This window comes from Suillus clintonianus, assembly GCF_016758775.1.
Source record: "Suillus clintonianus strain FC179 chromosome Unknown DEU56scaffold_140, whole genome shotgun sequence".
In the NCBI taxonomy this organism is placed as follows: Eukaryota; Fungi; Basidiomycota; class Agaricomycetes; order Boletales; family Suillaceae; genus Suillus; species Suillus clintonianus.
The window spans coordinates 41056-59660 of NW_024539364.1; the positions used below are offsets into that span (position 1 = coordinate 41056).

General features: G+C 48.5%; 8 protein-coding genes across 8 annotated transcripts; 2 read left to right on the forward strand and 6 right to left on the reverse strand.

The window, feature by feature from the left end:
- Window positions 1-608: 608 nt before the first annotated feature.
- DEU56DRAFT_918662 (uncharacterized protein) lies at window positions 609-1272 on the forward strand (the record flags this gene model as incomplete). The annotated part of the gene is made up of 4 exons (XM_041358142.1): window positions 609-657; window positions 715-827; window positions 881-1036; window positions 1096-1272. The coding sequence occupies 4 exons, from the start codon at window positions 609-611 to the stop codon at window positions 1270-1272; spliced, it is 495 nt and encodes a 164-aa protein (XP_041202379.1).
- Window positions 1273-2133: 861 nt separating this feature from the next.
- On the reverse strand, window positions 2134-6597 carry DEU56DRAFT_873967 (uncharacterized protein; the record flags this gene model as incomplete). Its single annotated transcript, XM_041355905.1, has 19 exons — window positions 2134-2249; window positions 2306-2359; window positions 2410-2524; window positions 2577-2872; window positions 2921-2999; window positions 3054-3395; window positions 3447-3832; window positions 3886-4031; window positions 4082-4345; window positions 4394-4608; window positions 4658-4693; window positions 4746-4781; window positions 4827-5102; window positions 5151-5405; window positions 5460-5741; window positions 5793-6132; window positions 6184-6248; window positions 6301-6547; window positions 6593-6597. 19 exons carry the CDS (start codon window positions 6595-6597, stop codon window positions 2134-2136), a joined length of 3555 nt encoding a protein of 1184 aa, XP_041202380.1.
- Window positions 6598-7005: 408 nt separating this feature from the next.
- DEU56DRAFT_698504 (uncharacterized protein) lies at window positions 7006-7257 on the reverse strand (the record flags this gene model as incomplete). The annotated part of the gene is made up of 1 exon (XM_041347278.1): window positions 7006-7257. A coding segment is annotated over one exon (252 nt), but the record flags the coding sequence as incomplete, so codon positions are not given.
- Window positions 7258-7704: 447 nt separating this feature from the next.
- Window positions 7705-11576, reverse strand: DEU56DRAFT_918664 (uncharacterized protein; the record flags this gene model as incomplete). The annotated part of the gene is made up of 26 exons (XM_041358143.1): window positions 7705-7785; window positions 7836-7943; window positions 8023-8246; window positions 8295-8418; window positions 8474-8509; window positions 8565-8628; window positions 8681-9047; window positions 9098-9156; window positions 9215-9363; window positions 9416-9515; window positions 9573-9585; window positions 9650-9691; window positions 9744-9932; window positions 9981-10042; window positions 10094-10107; window positions 10169-10252; window positions 10314-10544; window positions 10596-10627; window positions 10679-10745; window positions 10800-10877; window positions 10928-10994; window positions 11051-11082; window positions 11133-11208; window positions 11257-11368; window positions 11418-11435; window positions 11498-11576. The coding sequence occupies 26 exons, from the start codon at window positions 11574-11576 to the stop codon at window positions 7705-7707; spliced, it is 2508 nt and encodes an 835-aa protein (XP_041202382.1).
- A 214-nt stretch (window positions 11577-11790) lies between these two features.
- DEU56DRAFT_136265 (uncharacterized protein) lies at window positions 11791-12240 on the reverse strand. The gene has a single exon (XM_041344718.1). The coding sequence runs from the start codon at window positions 12137-12139 to the stop codon at window positions 11879-11881; it is 261 nt and encodes an 86-aa protein (XP_041202383.1). The 5' UTR covers window positions 12140-12240; the 3' UTR covers window positions 11791-11878.
- A 370-nt stretch (window positions 12241-12610) lies between these two features.
- On the reverse strand, window positions 12611-13459 carry DEU56DRAFT_761073 (uncharacterized protein; the record flags this gene model as incomplete). Its single annotated transcript, XM_041350497.1, has 4 exons — window positions 12611-12698; window positions 12931-13035; window positions 13141-13184; window positions 13316-13459. 4 exons carry the CDS (start codon window positions 13457-13459, stop codon window positions 12611-12613), a joined length of 381 nt encoding a protein of 126 aa, XP_041202384.1.
- Window positions 13460-13757: 298 nt separating this feature from the next.
- On the forward strand, window positions 13758-14181 carry DEU56DRAFT_918665 (uncharacterized protein; the record flags this gene model as incomplete). Its single annotated transcript, XM_041358144.1, has 3 exons — window positions 13758-13763; window positions 13820-13852; window positions 13897-14181. 3 exons carry the CDS (start codon window positions 13758-13760, stop codon window positions 14179-14181), a joined length of 324 nt encoding a protein of 107 aa, XP_041202385.1.
- A 335-nt stretch (window positions 14182-14516) lies between these two features.
- Window positions 14517-17275, reverse strand: DEU56DRAFT_136045 (cytochrome P450). The gene is made up of 11 exons (XM_041344717.1): window positions 16946-17275; window positions 16709-16880; window positions 16550-16649; window positions 16361-16497; window positions 16181-16306; window positions 15879-16128; window positions 15602-15827; window positions 15431-15552; window positions 15330-15376; window positions 15153-15275; window positions 14517-15095 (listed from the first exon to the last, which is right to left on the reverse strand). Exons 2-11 carry the CDS (start codon window positions 16867-16869, stop codon window positions 14873-14875), a joined length of 1515 nt encoding a protein of 504 aa, XP_041202386.1. The 5' UTR covers window positions 16870-16880; window positions 16946-17275; the 3' UTR covers window positions 14517-14872.
- Window positions 17276-18605: the final 1330 nt, after the last annotated feature.

The window sequence follows — 18605 nt, forward strand, 5'->3', positions numbered from 1 at the left end:
TGGCAAGCATTCGCGTTGTGGGAGGTCGTGTAAGACTGTAAGCATTGTTATTCTAATCACCATGGTCAACAGCTGAACGCTGTTGAGAATGAACAGTGTTTTGCGGCGTCTCACGCGGTCACTGTTGGCCGATAGCACCAGTACTACGACGATCACGCGTAATATGCGACCGCTTCCTATGATTTATAGGTCAAGATAACATCGTCCGACTCAAATCGACCACCGAAATCGACGATTCAAGATACAGGCTTTAATCGTGCATCATGCATCATGCACTGCCGCAGCTGTCCTGGCAGGCTTCTGGCAGGCTGCAAACACAAGCAACCCCGCTGATTTAAGGCACAAACGGGCCCAAATTTACTTCAGGGACCACCACTGTTCTATTGCCGATCCTTAGTATTGGCAGTGCGTCGGTCGTAACATCGTGATCTTCCTCAGGGCGACCCGTACCTCGCACCCTTATCCTAGTGCCTTCTGGCATATTGCTCGCGAGTTGACATTCATTCACCTCGGCTCCCAAAATTTCTTATAAGTTAAAGAACAACCCACATTCTGTTTGCTGTTCCATCTTTTACTCAGCTCCGAGACAATCAAAATCGCAACTTGCAATGGTCCAGACAACCCCTTTCCTCCAAGCTCTTGCTGTTGTCGCGCAAGGTAAATTTTGATGCACTAGTAACTATTAGTTAACTGACATGTCCCCTCCGCGTCTAGCTCCTCCTATCGTGCCCTACATTTCTTCCAATACCCTTGCTGTCCGCCAGGTCAATACCACCGACCTTCCTTCCCAATGCCAAACCACGTGCCAAGTCATCAATACTATAAGTGTGAGTACGCCTGACAACTCAAGCTTCTAACATTACTTAGATGTCCCCCCCAGGACTGTGGCAGCACTCTATCTTGCATTTGTGTATCGTCCATCGGAACCCAGCTTCAAACATGCATGAATTGCCTCGTTGCGGCTGACCCAACTGTCTCGATAGACGCTAATTCCGCAATTGAGAGCTGGAACGAAGCCTGCGGTGGATCTCTCTCTGTTCGTAGATAATTTACGGGGTTCGCTTGTGGTGGTCTGACAGTGCATTACATTTACAGCTTACCAGCGGAAGCACTTCCAGTTCGACGGCTACCGCTAGTAGCTCTACCAGTACTGCTAGCAGTAGTAGCAGCAACCCTTTCATTAACAAGACTGGTGGCGCTGTAAACATGAAGGCAGCTACTGTGGCATTTGGCCTAGTCGTTGCCATTGCTTGCGGTATTATCATCCTTTGAATATGAGTGCCAACATTATTCGCATCTCTTTCAATATCTAACTAGGATTGGTCGGAGCCACCTTTTTTCCCTGACGCATCAGCATAACTATACCCTCCCTTCTTAACATCATATAACACCATATATACCTCCTTTTACGGAACATATCAATTGGTAAAATCATCCGCCGCTATGGCACCGTGCTCGTTGATTTGATATGTTGTCACTGAAACAGAAATAATAACCCTAGAAGACTCGTGGAAGTCTTAGGATCATCCGAAGTGGGACAATTGAATACAAGATGTCACGAGGTATCAGTTCGTTCTTTGATTTCCATCATCTCTGTGTCAAATGTCATGATCTGGCAGATGCGTGATTTAGAAGGACATAGATGTATTCCTAAAGCGCTGCCTGGAACTTGAAAGTTTTAAAATAGGTTTATAGTTGTCAGCTGTCAGCTGCCAGGGTGCTGTTCGCGTTTAAAATTGTTTCTCGACAATGAAGATCCGGGGGACACCTTCACAACGTTTTGTCAATCAGCTTCAATTGATTATCGACAGGACACCAATAAGGACCAAAGACCATCATGAACCTAGTCTCCAGTACTAGGCAGACCAACTAGAGGAAGACAGTTCCATAAAATGAACGAAAGTCCAACATCATACGTCGACATACATGGGGTTCGAAATATGAGATTACACGACGGATCTGAGACAGTGTTACAGAAAACATGAACATGCTATCGTACAGATTAATCTGACAGGGGTAGCGTTGGAAAGCCGTAAACGTCAGTAGAAGCATCGACAAACTAGAATCGACATCATACAAGGGTATACAAAACCTGAGACAATGGAATCATGCAAAAAAGTATCGGTCACGGACTCATGGTGCCATGAGAGCAGGTGGCCTGTGGAGGAGGTGATGCTGCTTGGCTAGCTGTGCCCGCTCGCCTGCGAGCTTGTTGATCGAATTCAAGAGATCTCCACGACGAAGGGGTTCTGAAAAATAAGTATCCATGAAACTCGGAGATTGCATGAATTAACGGGGTACATACTAGTGATGTGATCGTCCATGCCTGCCTGCAGGCATCGCTCGCGATCGCCAATCACTGAGAAAGTAAATTAGTTACCGTCCCTAAGCCTCGAGATTGTAACGTACTGGCGTGAGCGGTGAGGGCAATGATGGGAATCCGTAGGAGTCCTTTGTGCATTTCATACGCTCGGATGAGCTCAGTTGCCTCCATTCCTCCCATGAAAGGCATCGATACATCCATCTTGTGGAGATATTACTGCTGTGGACCATTGAGCGCGGAAAGGAAGACTCACCAAAATGATGTCGAATGGCTTGTTCACTTGTATCCGTGCCTTGAACGCATCGACAGCTAGACTTCCATTCTCTGCGATCTCGACTGTGTGGCCATACTTCTCCAGAATCTTGACTGCTAGTTTTTGGTTAACCATGTTATCTTCGGCAAGCAGGATGTCAAAGACAATGTCATTCGGCGCCGAGACAGGTGAGACAGTATTTGACTCCAGGGCAGAAATGAGTGCGGAAGCAAGGTCTTGAGCTGTGACTGGGGTCGTAACCTGCGAGCTGATGCTGTTGTCCAAGCACCATTTAACTACGACTGTCAACCCCATATCACCAGAGCACATCCTCGCATACTCACGATTCAGACGTGGCATCGAGGGCGCCAGTAATACGATGGGAATGTAGCGCAAGTGCTCATATTCCCTAATACTCTCGGTCTATGAAGAAGACATGAGGCAAGCATGAACTTATATGACACCTACATGACGTACCATGCTCAACGAGTCCACGACGATAGTGTCGATATGCGGACAGCGCTCCTTGTCAGCTACCTCGCTGACATCGTGGATGACATATGGTCTCAGTCCAAGCTCTTGGATCCTTTGGACAACCCCAGTCGTGTCGTTGAGGGTGTCAACGAACAAAATAGCACGCTTCTGGAATGGTTGCATCTTTTGCAGTGTGGTGTCCAGCGTGCTTTGGGAGATCTGCGATGTGATCGTGAAGAAAAACTTGCTTCCCTTCGTAACCTCGCTCTCGACCCACATGTTGCCTTGCATGAGGTTGACAAGGCGTTTGGAGATGGAAAGGCCCAGACCGGTTCCGCCGTATTCCTATGCGACGATCAGCTACTAGCCTTGCGATAAATTGCGACATGGACGTACTCTCGTCGTCGAACCATCTGCCTGACAGAAGGTGTCGAAAATGAGGTTCAGTTTGTCTTTGGCAATACCGATCCCCGTATCGGTGACACAGAACTCTAGGGTCACACTCGAGTCATCAAGCGCCAACAGCCTCGTGCTAAGTGCAACGTGGCCTTTGCGGGAGACCTTGGACGGCGTGAACTTGATAGCGTTACCAACCAAGTTCGTGATGACCTGACGAAGACGTAGCGAATCACCGATAAGTTGATCAGGTATGTCTGGGTCCACGTCATATGTGAGATCCAGGTTGTTTTGGGAGGCGCGGACGACAAGGGTTTTCAGTATGCCGAATACTGTTTGACGGAGGGAGTACGAGACGGCCTCCATAGTCATTCGACCGGCCTCAACTGCAGAACATGTGCATCAGATTAATGCATTAACATTGAGAATAGAATCTTACTCTTTGAGATATCCAAAATATCATCAATGATGAGGAGGAGCGAGCGAGCCAATGAGTGCACTAAGAGCAAACTTTCTCGTTGCGATCGGTTCAAATCAGAGTCGAGAGTTAGCTCCGTCATGCCAATAATTCCGTTCATGGGTGTCCTATGGGACATTGAGCACATGATGTTGAGACGAAGGAACAACAACGTTACCTGATTTCATGCGACATGTTCGCTAGGAATTCAGATTTACTCCTGTTCGCCAGCTCAGCTGCCTCCCTCGCAGCGGTGTTCTTCTGGATACTGTCACGCAAATTGAATACCATCTGATTGATCTGTGTTTTCAAAGAGTCCATCTCTCCGCTGGCCTCAACAGTGATGAAACGAGTGAAGTCTCCGTCCATAGCAGCTGCCGAGATCTGGGCAAACCCACGCACTTGCGTGGTCAAGTTGCCGGCCATAGTGTTGACGGACATTCTATAGCGATGTCAACACCCATATCCTTGAATCGTGTCCATTACTTACGTGATTTCCTGCCAGATACCCTGGACGTTGCCCACCTCAGCCTGGACACCCAATTTACCCTCTGTACCGACTTCGAATGCGACCTTCTTGACTTCCTTGGCGAAGATTGCCAATTGAGCAATCATGTCGTTGATAGTGTTGACCAAGCTTAACATCTCTCCGGACACAGAGACACCAGTGATTTGTTGAGTCAAGTCTCCGCGGGCGACAGCAGTCTGATGATAAACTCAACAGAAGAACTGTGTCGCGGCAAGAAATACTCACGGTTGCGACAGCAATGGTTCGGACTTGTAAGGTCAACTACGACGGCGGGAAATCAACATTAGCCCCATATAAGATGAAATTGACCTACGTTAGCAGCCATGACGTTCACATTGTCCGTCAAGTCCTACTGGAGATGAGCGTTAATCCACAGCCTGTGCATCGTACTCACCTTCCATGTACCACCAACGTTAGTTACGCGAGCCTGACCTCCCAAGCGTCCTTCTGTGCCGACCTCCCTTGCGACACGAGTGACTTCATCGGCGAAGAGACTCAAGCTCTCGGTCATGCCATTGACAGTCTCCTTCAACTCCTTGATTTCGCCGCGCACGTCGACTTCAATCTTTTTCGTCAAGTCGCCACCAGCGACGGCCTTAGTCACTTCTGCAATCGATCGCACCTGGTTGGTCAAATTCATAGCCATGAGGTTGACATTATCTGTAAGAACCTGTAGTAAACGTCAGAAACGGTATAATTTGTCGTCTCTGCGCCCTACCTTCCACATGCCCTGCACATCGGGGACATATGCTTGACCGCCCAAAATACCTTCCGTACCGACTTCCAAAGACACACGAGTAACTTCGTTGGCGAGCGTAGACAATTGGGCAACCATAGAATTGACAGTCATTTTCAAATCCAGCATTTCTCCCTGCACATCGACGTTGACGACTTTGTTTAGATCGCCCAAGGCGACAGCCTTTGTGACCTCTGAGATCGATCGTACTTGGTCAGTCAAATTGCTAGCCATTTTCTGTCCGACGGCTTATCAGCGACACTTGACGAGAACACATATTATGTAACTTACGTTCACGTTGCGTGTCAAGTCAGCCCAGGTACCCTGGACACCTTCTACGCGAGCCTGACCACCCAATATACCTTGCGTTCCGACTTCAAGCGCGACACGAGTGACTTCTGATGCGAAGGCGCTCAACTGGTCCACCATGGAATTGACAGTACCCTTCAAAGTTGACATTTCGCCTTCGACCTGGATCTCAATCTTCTGCGTCAAGTCACCCTTGGCAACGGCCGTTGTGACTTTGGCAATAGACCGCACTTGATCCGTCAAGCTTGAACACATCCGATTGACCTTGAGACGCAAATTAGACCCCTATGCAAATAAGACAAGTAATGGGCATACATTGCGAACCAACTCGAACCAAACACCTTCGACATCTGGTACATGCGCTTGACCACCCAACTTGCCTTGAGATCCGACTTCCAATGTGACACGAGTGACTTCGGCGGCTAACGCACGAAGCCGAATAACCATTCCGTTTACGGTATTTTTCAAATCAAGGATTTCGCCACGAGCATCGACATCGATCTGTTTCGACAAATCTCCCAGAGCGACAGCTTTAGTGACCTTGGCGATACTTCGGACTTGATTGGTCAAATTGGCAGCTAATTTATTGACGACGCCAGTCAATTCCCGCCAAGTACCTTCGACATCCAATACGAGAGCCTGTCCACCGAGTTTACTGCAGAAGACTGAGCAAATCATATAAGAACTTGGTTAGTAGCCACTTTACCCTTCTGTACCGACTTCTTGACTGACACGAGTGACCTCTTTGGCGAACTGTCCCAATTTGTCGACCTGACAATGATGTGCATGAGCGATACCTTAGGATAAGATTCTGGAAGAATACCATAGTGTTTATAACGTCCTTCAATTGAACCATGACCACACCCTGCACGGGAACCGTAATTTTCTGAGACAAGTCACCTCTGGCCACAGCATTGCACACACGGGCGACATCTTGGACCTGAGCCTTGAGCAGCCTCAGTTCTTCGACAGCGCTCATGCCGCTTTCGAACGCAGCAGCAGCAAGAGGACCGGGAGGGACGACGAGAGGAGATCCGTTGGGTGTGTCATCAAAACTGCTGTTAATTCGGCTCATAGTCAAAGTGTCGGTGATAGCCCTTCCGCATGTTGGGCACGCCATGTGTTCGCTGTGCGATGTTGGGGGTGCAGAGGCCGAACTTCCGTTCCTAGATGACCGAAGGAGTGTTGCAGCATCCATATGAGTGGGAATTCCGTCGAGCGATAAGGACATTGAGGTTGGACGAGCGGAGTGTACTTTGTTGCTTGGTGTGTTATCGTTGCTGGCTACACCATTTACGCTATCGGCGTCCTGCATGTCGACATCAATTGATTCTACAGTAGTTGCGAGATTTGAAGTGTTGGTCTGAAAACAAGGAGTTGATCCTGGTGAACCGGAAGACGGAGCGAAAGCATTGACATTGGTGCTTGACTGCATGAGAGAAGAAGATGGGTTGGTCTCTTTCTGAGGAGGAGGAGAAGAAGAAGAAGAAGAGGATATGGGATTGTCGCCTACACTGCGTCTTTTCTTTGTCTCTGGCCCATTTGTTTGCCAACACTCCGAGGCTTTGATTGAAGCTAGAGTCTCTTCCGCAGTGTACATTCTGCGTGCAACGGCGCCGAGAGAGCGAATGATGGTGTCTGTCTGCCAATCTGCAGGCCCATCATATCGTGGAGGTGGTGTCGACATAGGACATAGTTCGTAGGCGGATAGCAGGGCAATAAGATGAGAAAGAAATGGATGGGAAAGACTCTGCCGATGGGAGTCAGTCATTGTGCTCATCGTTGGAGGCGACGAGCAACGACGAAGAGTATACGGTCAGCTGGGAAGGGAAACGCAAGCGCAGTGGAGTCGGAAGCGCTTCTTGGACTATGTAATTGTAATCTTATTATGTCCGTTCTACGGGTTCTGCCACACCACAGCAACCCTTATTTTGAATGACCTGCTTTAGCCTGCTTTACAAGTGGAGCTTGAACTCTTCAGGCGATTCGGGTATTATTCTTGCCCACAAATGAATGCCTCGTGTCCTCTCATGTCCTCCTGACCAGGGCATGCATTAAATATTGCCAATCAATGTTCTTCGCCGCGGTTTTGGTGTTTGAAATTGTAGAATCTACAGAGCTCAGATTTCGTATAAAACTTGGACAAGAGCGCAATAATCATACACAATCATAGTTATACCAGTCCATTCATGAAAGTCCCCCAAGCTTGACGCCACCACGACTTTGATCAGATATAAATCGGAAGCGTCGGATTCAATCCCAACCAGTCAACACCCTCAACAAACTCCTTGTCATCGATCAAGAAATCCTGGGGTGACAAGTGAGCGCCAATCTCGCAATAGAACATCTGGGACGTACCAGAGGGCACTCGACCACCGAACCCCTGACCTGGGAAAGGCGATCCTTGATACGCTGCAGCTGAATCTCTGGTACAACGTGACCAGTCTTAACCTTTGGCACATAATTCTGCATAGTAACCGTCAGACATGATCCGAGGAAATTCATAAATATTATTGCTTGCCTCGTACGCGGACCAGGAACGGACAAGGTTAGTGGGCACAGGGCGGAAGACTTCCGTGAAAATCTCGCGATTTACTCTTGCTGTACGATTCCATAGTTCCAAAGTGCTGTCTGCAAGGGGATCGGCGACGGCACGGTCTTCCCGCGTCCCGATCTCGTCGTCGTTGGGCTCTGGCGCACATCGCATGAAGGAGGTCACCGCCTCTTTGGAATGCAAGACGTTCTGAGGCTCAATGAGGCCAAGGTGCTCTGTATATTGGTTAACTAACACTCCAGTAAGTTTTGCGCTGTCCTTACCCCGGAAGAGCTTGCGACGCAGAGTAGTCGCAAAACGTGCGGCCATATATGGCTGCCCGTCCATCGTCGAACGTACCATGTCACCGTCTTCGACAACAAGGGCAATTTCAGAATCGCCATCTCCCTAAAAGGCGAGGGTTGTGAGATTACACATGATTGTTTAATGGCAGGTGACCTACCTTTTGGCTTCTGTCATTCAAATTCGCAGAACCCATCTAGTTCCAATGTCACCAATCAGAAAGAGATACAGGTCAGTCTGGAAGCACTCACGATAACACGTCTATCGTCAACGATCATAACCTTCGAGTGGATATAGAGAAGCTCTGACACGTATCTTTCCGATGAAATTAGCTGTGGACACCAGCGACATGCAACAATAAACATACGCATCCCGCTCCTCTGCCTCGGAACCATACCAAATCTCATCGCTCAAGCGTGTTTGGTCTAGCAGTCTGTGCTGCGCAATGGTATCGGACACATCTTCGTCGCCTCTGATGTCATCTGAGCCTTTCTCGAACCTCCGAACAATGTCCACTGCGTCATCGTATGATGCTGGTAGAGACACCTTCTCCGGCTTCGTCTTGGTCTGGTTCAAAGGCATGCCTGCTACTGCAGGCTCGGGCACTCTGATAAAAACTTCCTTTGGAGCATCGCCGCCAGCGTAGCGGGGACCTTCCCATTGACGCGCAAGAGCGATTTGGGCTTCGTAAAATGAGACCCCCGAGTTTGCCTCCATTTGTGATATCAACGTTTCTGTTATGCCACATTTAGAACAGACCTGCAGTGTTACTAAAGGGGCTTACTCTGCGGAGCATTGATCCTGTCATAGGAACGCAAGTGGTAGAAACGAATGTAGTCCAATCTAATACCCGAGAATTCAGTACAATTAAAACACAACAATCACAACAATCATAACTCACGGCTCATAACCAGCTTTCCGGATCTCTTCATATATACTGTGACCGCCACGGTTAATCGTGCGGTACTGCGCTGCCATAATAATCTTCAAAGCGCTGTCGTTCTTGATATCTCCGGCAAATCCGGGGAGTTCAGGGATAACCACAATGACCTAGTTTCATCGCTCAACGGTCAGGCGAATAGTAACAAAGGACATCACAGACCTTGAACTTTCGATCATCCTTGGCGGCTTTAATGATCCGCTCGACAATCGCCTTTGCTATTTGGTTCTTCACTGGGCCTTCCTCGCGTGTATTAGAGATGCTAAATATAGCAAAGTGGATCAGATCGCGGGGGCGTGTGCTTTACTGCCGTACTCACAAGAATTGGTTTTCTTTAGATCAGTCACCAACGTAAATATCTCATTGGAATAAACATCCAGTGGCATCGGAACTTACCAATATATATGAAATGATTCGCCTCGTTGATCAATTGAATGTCTGTACCAAGGTTTTAGAGCAAACATGCGGCTTGTGCGTGGGGAAGACGTACAAGCATTTTGAATGCTGTGTTCAGTAAGCACACCGTGACTCCAGTCGCAAACGCTCCGCACAGCCTGCACGCGGCAAAGGCCGTGCGGGGGAGGAGTATAAGGCGGCTCGACTACGTCGTCTTCTTCGAGATGGAAGCGCTGTTTGAACCGACGACCCATCTGATGCCATTTCTCACGATGGGGGTGGCCTGTGAATGATTAGTGTCAGATAGTGTTGCTAGAAACCATCTACATACGGACGACAGCTTCGTTCGGAGAAAGCGCCACGTTGTGAGGAAGCGCAAGCCAGTCAAATCGACTGTGGAGGGAGTGGTAAGGTTGAATATTCATTTGAAGTTGTTGAACTTACTCGTCATTGCGGTACTTTGACAACGTGGTATCAACATCAGACTTTCAGCATATCTAAGACCGTCGGATCACGTACCTTCCTACGTTTCACCTCGTTCCACCTCTCAACGAAATGCTGAGAAAGATCCAAACAAATAGAACCACACATTGTCATGTGAACCTAATATTAACGACAAGGGTTACACAATGTGGTATGAGAGTTTGAACAGCTCGAAACTTACATCATGCCATGGCATTCTGGGTGTTTCCATGATCGAGACAGCATTGCTGACATAGTTATCGACATTCTGGAAGTCAAGGACACGTGCATTGTTATAATCCTGCCCAGGAAAGAGAGTGCGTGACCAATCTGTCGGGTGGACATCTGCGAGGGGGTGATTGTGTGTATCCCAGCGACCAAAACAAATGTCAAGTCCTCCAACACATCCGCGGTGGTTGTCGACAACCACAAGCTGTCAGCAATAAGTATAGGGGTTACAGTAAACAAAAGGGCATACGCATACCTTCTCGTGGTGAGACCAGAATTCCACGGTATCTGTGACTCAAGATTATGTGAATCTGTCGTCGATTATTATTTGGTTCTCACCTTTGCTTCCAATGTGGTCAGGATGCCTCATACAAGCAATGTTCGGATGTAAAGCCTCTAATGCGGCCTGCATTATTTGATATCAATACTTGAGACCAAACAGGAAGCTAGAGGCACCGACCTTCGTGTGTTTTGAGTTCATCGACATGGTTTGAGTGACCTGAATCGTGCCCAAGCGCTTAATAGGGGTTGAATGGCCCTTCGACGATAAAATGGTACCTCTTTATAGACGATGACATATATTCTCACTCCTTGTCGAGCCTTGCGTTGAAGCAGTCGGTCCAGTCTCCATTCCGGATGATCTGCAGGTGGTCGTCTGAGCACGAAATACATCAGCTATTGAAGTGCAGCAATCGTCGTTCAAACACTGACCGAAGGTATAACTCAGGAGTGAGCCACCAGTCCTGTAACAATGCATGGGTCTCGAGCTGACAATAATCTCGAAGCTACATACTAGTATAAAGATACACTCCTTTGCACCGTCAAGTATCTCAGACAATGCATACATATAGTCATGACCATCAATGTGCCTGAAGGGTATTTGAACTGCCGAATTGTCCATATGGGCGAAAACGTACCATTTAATAGCATTCTCCAATCTCTGATCCGCGAAGCTATCGAAACGGTGACTTGCATTGATCTGCGCTCGAATCTCATCGTCCAGTTTCTCCTCTGGGTTATCATGACGTCCTGGCCAGCCAAATAAGATAGGGTTAAACGTGGCGCTTATTGTGCTCACTATCAGGATTGATGATTCCTGGGGGAGTAAATGGTCATGAGAGTCGCGTCCCAGGTCCTCGGGAGTAACTTGCAACGCACCGATGATCTGATCTCTTGTCCTTTCAATGCCCTCTGGGAGCCGCTCTGCGTAATTTAAGACCTTATCAAAGAAAGACATGGTAGAAACTGTCCAAGTTCGAGGTAGTGAGTTTCTGTGAACCTGATAAATTGTCGCAACCACCCAAACCCCTTTTGCTATCAGATAGTTTGAAGCCAACCTTATATATGGCCACCGTGCGAACATTTACTGCGCGCGGCGCTGGGCAGACTCGGCAGAGGAACGGGGATTCAAGTCACACAACCAAGTTGGCAGATTTAAATACCACAAGCGGTGAACAGCGCAGTTATCTGTCTGACTTGCCATCGAACAGGAAAAGCTTCGCGCATCCTTGATCCTTCCCTTTCGGCATAACCGGTCTATCAATCTGAAACCCGAAAGAGACGGGCGCGTGGAGTAGATGCATTTCCTCCGCTGTCACTGGCATAGACCAAGAGGAAGATGCTAAGGGAAGCAAAAGAAGCAAGCGCGCTGATGAAGTTCGTGAAGGCAGGGTTATGATGGAGCAACGTTAAAAGGGTCCGATTCCCCCCTTCCAAGCCAACTATCGTCCCTAAGCACACAGCATTGATTAAGGTACTTCGCAAACCTCCGGCTATGTCAGACATGCAAGGAAATATCATACAGCTTATACCTCGAATCCGTGACAGTGCTATATTCTAGCAAGCTCCGATTCGCACGGAGGACATGTAGCCGGACCATAAGCTCGGAGATGTATATCTGCCGAATGCACGTTAGCTCACAACAGTCTTCTGTCTCCTCCAGCAGTGAGTAGGAGCTTAGGGAGAATGCGATGACGGGAGGGAGCAGTCCCACGTAATGTTATATGATGACATCCAGGGCCAATTCAAACCAAATCGCGCGCATGTCGATTTTCACAGGTTTCGGCGTGGGTTTCCTTGTCAATCCTTTGACATCCCCAGGTCGATGCCGTCGTCATTTCGTTTCCGCAGCTAGGAGATGCGTGGATGGTACCCGGGACTCGACTTACCTAATAGCCCATCGCTTTTCTGCATAATTCCACTTCATTCAATCTACTCACCGGCAAATTTCAGTGAATGCTTCCACAGGATAATATCGGACTCACTGCGTCATCAACTGCTAATCATTGACTGATCACGGCCTCCGTTCATGACATCCAGCTCTTTCATAACGGTATAGTAATCGTCTGCCTCAGACTGCCTGTCACAGGCATCGTCTGGATGTTACATTTTGGGAGAGAGGCACTTTCATGCAGTCGCTCTCGTACTGCTGCGTGTTCTGTGAGGAGTATAGATGAACGCAGGATTACTTATGCTACTAGGTGTTGAAGTGGGTGTGTACGAGGTAATTTGCGGTGATGGATGTGATTCGGTTTGCTTTTCAACGACCTTCAGAAAAGATCCAGCAGTTAGACGCGTTCAGAGTCACTCACGGCATTACATCCTTCAGAAGGCCCCACGTATTCGCCTCCATCCACAAGGCATCAAATTCCTCCTGGGAGATGTCGGAAGACGTGCCGCCCTCTACCCCTGTTATTCTGGTGACTGATAGGGTGCAACATTTGATACTGGCTGGTCGCAACAATTAGCGTAAATTGAACGCGAATACTGTGCTGGAATCGAGGAGCGAGTGGCAAGGTTACATTTTCCAGTCTGGCATGCGACGGGCACAGAGATTCGGACGTTTCTGCAAAGGTATAAAATAATCGAGCTGGTCGATCAATTGTCGAGAATGCTTCTACCCACTCCTGCCTGATACCTGCACAGTTCAAGGTCTAAGCATCATTGTGCGATGATTCCACGTTAAAACATACGCACCGATGAAGCGACGTCGTCAGCCCAGCTCGCAGCAACGTGCCACTCATTTCCACCCTCACAGCATAATGCAATCGGCACATACGAATTCACGCCCAACAGGAAGTTTGTGTCAGAAACAAGATACCCAGAAATCCTGAAAGACATGTATTAGACATCATCACATTGAAATGGTACTGTATACCATATGACATATACGCTAACGTACCTCCTTGTGTTGGCAGTGGTACTTCAAATGTTGCCAGCTGCAGCGGCCATCACTACATGTAGTATAAAAGCAAGTACTAATGCGAGTGTGAGTGGCGGGCTTCGAATAGGTACCCGGTGCAGACTGTGCAGTGCACTGGATCCGGTTTTGAAGTCCCGCGGGGGCCTTTCAGCGCGGCGCCGCCATATCATTTCCTCTCCAGGTTTCTACCATTCCAGCTGCAGTGCTTAAATTTCTATGTGCGTGCGCATCTCAATTAAAATATATCTATCTGGATGTTGGACTGACGAAAGGCACAGTGTCGTCAATTGCGCTCTCCGGCTTCACCCTCTGTGCGTTCTTGACGGTCCTCGTGTAACTTAATTGCGCATGGCAGACGGTGTGGAGTCCTCCCGGTCATTATGAACGATCAACGTCTCTCAGCAATCTTACCCTCAGCCTTTATAACATGTTCAAACAGCGGGGCGTTCCATCTGACCTTGATGAGGCCATCGAGCTCCACCGGGCTGCACTACTCATCTGTCCCCCCGATCATCCTGATCGACCAACTCCTCTCAACAATCTTGCCATCAGTCTCCGATGTAGATTCGAGCAGCGAGGTGTCCCGTCTGACCTTGATGAGGCCATCGAGCTTCAACTAAAGAGTCTAAAGTTCAGATAATGATAGTATAAAAATCGGGCCGTTGAGCAGGTGACTGGTTCACTCCCGTTCGGCAACAGCGACAGCTGAGCGCTGAATTTGAAGAACAGTTCCACCGTGACCAATGACCACGACCAGCAAGGATATATGCCATAGGTTAGGATGAAGTGATCTTCATCTACTCTAAATATATCTACGGGGGCCTCCTGCGATGAGTCTCCTGCCGTTCACCCTAGGGCCTACATCTGGTTCGCCCAAAACGCACAACGAACGGAGCGGCACGTGGAGCAAACCTGCACGCCAGGAGACTATGTAAATTATTTGATTTTCGTGCTACTGCATTTCATGTAAATCCTTTTCATATTATCTTCCTAAATAAGATATTTTATATGTCTCATTAGCACTGAAGGAATCGGTTAGGTCCTCGCCAAAGTTTTACAACGAGGATTCAGGACGATGATACTCTGCGACGAGGTTTAGGTTTTCTCACATACGAAGGTTTAGCCGATGTTGGATGCAGATGTGGATAAATTGGGCGGGGGAAGGTCCGTGTAGGGGACTTGACAACATGTAATTTCTACCTAAGAATTTACCAAGTCGGTCCCACTTGTGCAACTGTGCTGGGGAAGTTGTGTTGCGCGTGAAGTACTGAGGAAGGAAAGCAAGAAGGTTCGAAGGTTCGAAGTCAGTTTTCGAATTCGTGCTCAATATCCTATAACCCCTCTCCGTACTTAGCCATCACGTTCCTCAACGATGCCTCATCCCCAAACCGCGGCTGGAAGCGCGCAGCGAACGGTTTGGGGCATGCAATCACGTCATCTACGAAGCACATATCAATCGGATTCTCCGGGTCCTGCGTGATCTTGAACGACCACAAGAGGAGCGCAGCGTTGATGAAGATTGATCGATTCGCTATATGCAGCCCGGGGCAGGCTCTGCAGATTCTTCTTCAGCAGGGTTCAACTTGGTTAAAAATCAGGCAAAATGCATACCTGCGTCCAAAGCCGAATGAAGGGAACTTGATGTCGTCCCGGATTTTGCCCTCGCTGTTGAGCCATCTCTCAGGATCAAACTGCTCAGGGTTGGGATAGACGCTAGGGTCGCGCGAGATTGCCCTGTCAGAGGATTATCAACACGTACATTTGATCAAAAAGAACAGCATTCGGTACCAATGGTTCCCAAGTACTATAGCGCCCTCTGGGATAAGCATCCCTTTCTGCTCGAGCAGCAATAAGAATCAGAAAATCACGCCAGAGCACTGGGAACGTACGTAGACGATATCAGCCGAGGCACGGTGAGCAAATCCAAGGGGTGTCACGGGCCTCCAGCGAAGGCACTCCAGTATGAATGCCTCGAGCTGCGGAAGGGAATTGTAGTCGTCGAAAGTTGGAGCTGTAACGACTGGATTGAGAATCGTTCACACAGATGAGCTTCGGCATACCTCTGTCACGACCAACGACGATATCCAGCTGTTCTTGGACTTTCTCCTGCGCCTTGAGATAACATGCAGAAGCCATGACGACATACATGATCGCCACAGAAGTCGTGTCTAAACCGGCGCCAAAGAGCGATCCAACAAGATAGGCCATTTCGTCGTCCGAAAGCTGGTGTGAAGACTGGTTCTCCAGAAGGTACCGAGAAAATGAGGGGCCGGCCATGCCGGTCGCCTACGAAGAAATGGTGAGGTGGTGTTTAGGAAAGACATTGAAGGAACCAACCAATTCTCTCGAAACACGATCGAGATTGTCATGCAAGAGCTTACTCTCTTCTCTTCTCCATTGCTCCAACTCGGTTGTGTATCCCGGGACATACTTGAGGATTGGGTAGCGATCTACCAGGAACGCACCAGGTCGCATGACTATCAGGAAGCGCTTGAGAAATTTATGCATCACGATGATTTCGGGTGCATTCGTGGCAGTGGGCGTGGACTTCCCATACATGACACGCAACAAGACTGAGGCGGCGTAGCTTGCGTTGAATGCGTAAGCGGTTGTAGAATAAGGTACGAAATGTAACGCACCGCTTCACAGCTGCTTGGTGTCCTTTAGGGTTATCAAGGATGTCAAGGATAACATCACGGACGGCGTTCATCTGGACGGGTGCATAGGAGTCTGCAGCTTTCGCTTGAAGATGAGTATGTGCTGCCCTGCATGAAACAACTTCAGCAAAACAGTTCAGCAAGAGAAGATATTAACACAACTTGCGAAGTCTCCGAAACCGGTCTCCTACAGGTGCAAGGACAAGGTATAGTCCGCGAGACAATATCTCTCCTGCTGCAACCACACGAGGGCGGTCCGCTAGCACACCACCCTCTTTCTCCATTAAATCGTTAGATTCCTGTGCAAGTGAGTATGAAGGTGCACGGTGAGCAGTATTGGAGTCGTCTTACCTGATGTCTACCAATGATGACCATGACCCTGCCAGGCCCGACTCGAAGGGAGATGATGGGACCATAGGTATTGATCCATTCAGCAAACTGCTGAGATTGGCTGTAATACGTTTGCTGTCAGTGTCTACGTAGACCCAGAGAGTAGTCTATTTTACTCACTTGACTTTTGGTAGTGGGGTTCCGAAAAGCCAATGTCCTGGAGGTCCTGGAGGAAGAGGCAGGCGTGACCTTGATCGTAATTTAGCGCGGAGGACATTGCCTGCCAGAACGAGAGTAACGAATGCTCCTATGGCCTTGAGTTGATATGTGAAGTCAAGCATCCTCGAATAGTCTATTAGTGCAAACACAACAGCTTAGTACAAGGAAAGGAGCGAAGGATAGGGAATGTGCGCGTACAGAAGCCCCCATCTTATCTAGGAGCTGATAGAAGGCGGTTAAGCGGTTTAAACTGGCCAATAAGAAATATATTAAGAGATAGCGGCTCGTGGTTAGCGCGGCTTGGGGCAGGAGGAGATCAACATCAGTATCAAGGCGTGACACCGAGCCTCGCGACTATCATGATGGCGTTATATCTGCACATTTCATATTTGCGCGTTCCGCAGCTTGCGCGTTGTCGTGAAGAATCTCCACTACGCGTTTCCGTCGATGAAGAGCCTTCGTGTTTCAGAGGACAGCCCATAGTGTCGTTTTGATGCATTAAGTCAATTTAAGTGATCGCAGCTGTAAGACACTTGTAATGGATGGACAATTACTGCTGCTCAACGGGAAACCTTGGCGAATCTTCGAGGATCCTTGCAATGGCATCAGTAGCACTCTATATAAACCTGTGATGCATGTGATGGATTAGCGTTAGTCACTATTGCCCAGCGCCGGGGCCAGCGGGGGTGCTTCTAGTTACCTAATCCAGCTGCCCCGGCCATTAAAAAGTGGGTGGGTACCTTATGTACCAGCCTTCCGTAGTTACCTTCCCCATACCGTATTAGTGTTGTGGGCAGAACTACTTGAGATTAGTAGTGCCGGGTGGCTTAACTCTAGCGGTGAAAATTTTCTATCTACGACATCAATGACAGTCCTACTGAAGACATCAACGACGCCTCGTCCCATCCATCATCCTCACCATCATGATCCACGACACTCATCTACAGCAGCTTGTGGTACTAACCCTTGGTCAACCCGCTCCAATTCGACAAAATCAAATGCCTTCCCTCCAAGGACCTCTGCGTTGTCGATACTCACAAATTCTTCTAGATTCTCCTGTACTCCAAGAGCATCAAATGCTTCAGCAATTTCGTCAGCTGATATGGTCTCGGGACCTGCAAGGAGGTCGTCTACATCTTGTGGTTCTGCTGCGAGGGGAGGCGCCATGCGAAATTGGCTTCCAGATCCTGGGCGACGTCAACATTGATTCCAACCTCCTCGCGAGTACACATGCATATGCCGATGACGTGCAGGTTGTCCTCTGCTCTTTTGGCTTGCTGATAACGAAGGTTTGCGCGAATCTTCCCAAGTGTTTCAAATGTTTCGACTGAAAGACTACAGCGCCTTGCAGATTGCGTGGTGCCGAGATTGGAAACAACTTTTTCGAGACGCTCAAAGTTGTCATTGATTAGGGATGGCACTGGGTGGCCACCAGCATGGACCATATTCCGGGACGAAGGACCAGCCAAGAGCATCTATGACATTTTAAAAGTTACACATAGTGTACATATTATTATAGACTAGTGCTCTGCCAACCCTGAGTTCTGCCAGGTTCTGCCATCTGCCAGGCACAACCAGTTCCGCCCACAACACTAGGGCCATACTTCTGAAACTTCGTTCAACCGTTCAAGGAGAGTGCGTTCAACGTCTTTGAGTTCGACAACGGAATTTCCAGAACGTCCCAAATTTTGTCATGTTTGGGCGAAGACGAGTCATAACACTAGCTAGTGCGTTTCATGAGTACAAAATCCAGGTAGACATATTTAAATTGCAGTGCGCACGCACAAAGAAATTCGAGTAATGCGAGAAATTTGAGTCGTTAGTACATGGCCATGGATGCTTGTAAATGCAGACTACA

What these genes read in the sequence shown, in the direction of transcription:
- DEU56DRAFT_136265 (XM_041344718.1), bottom strand. Translation starts at nt 12,139, where the DNA reads ATGATATTTCCTTGCATGTCTGACATAGCCGGAGGTTTGCGAAGTACC.
- DEU56DRAFT_136045 (XM_041344717.1), bottom strand. Translation starts at nt 16,869, where the DNA reads ATGCTTGACTTCACATATCAACTCAAGGCCATAGGAGCATTCGTTACT. An exon ending in CACCAAGCAGCTGTGAAGCG is followed by an intron (nt 16,129 to 16,180) that starts GTGCGTTACATT and finishes ATTCAACGCAAG; the next exon opens with CTACGCCGCCTCAGTCTTGT. An exon ending in TCATTCGGCTTTGGACGCAG is followed by an intron (nt 15,096 to 15,152) that starts GTATGCATTTTG and finishes AAGAATCTGCAG; the next exon opens with AGCCTGCCCCGGGCTGCATA.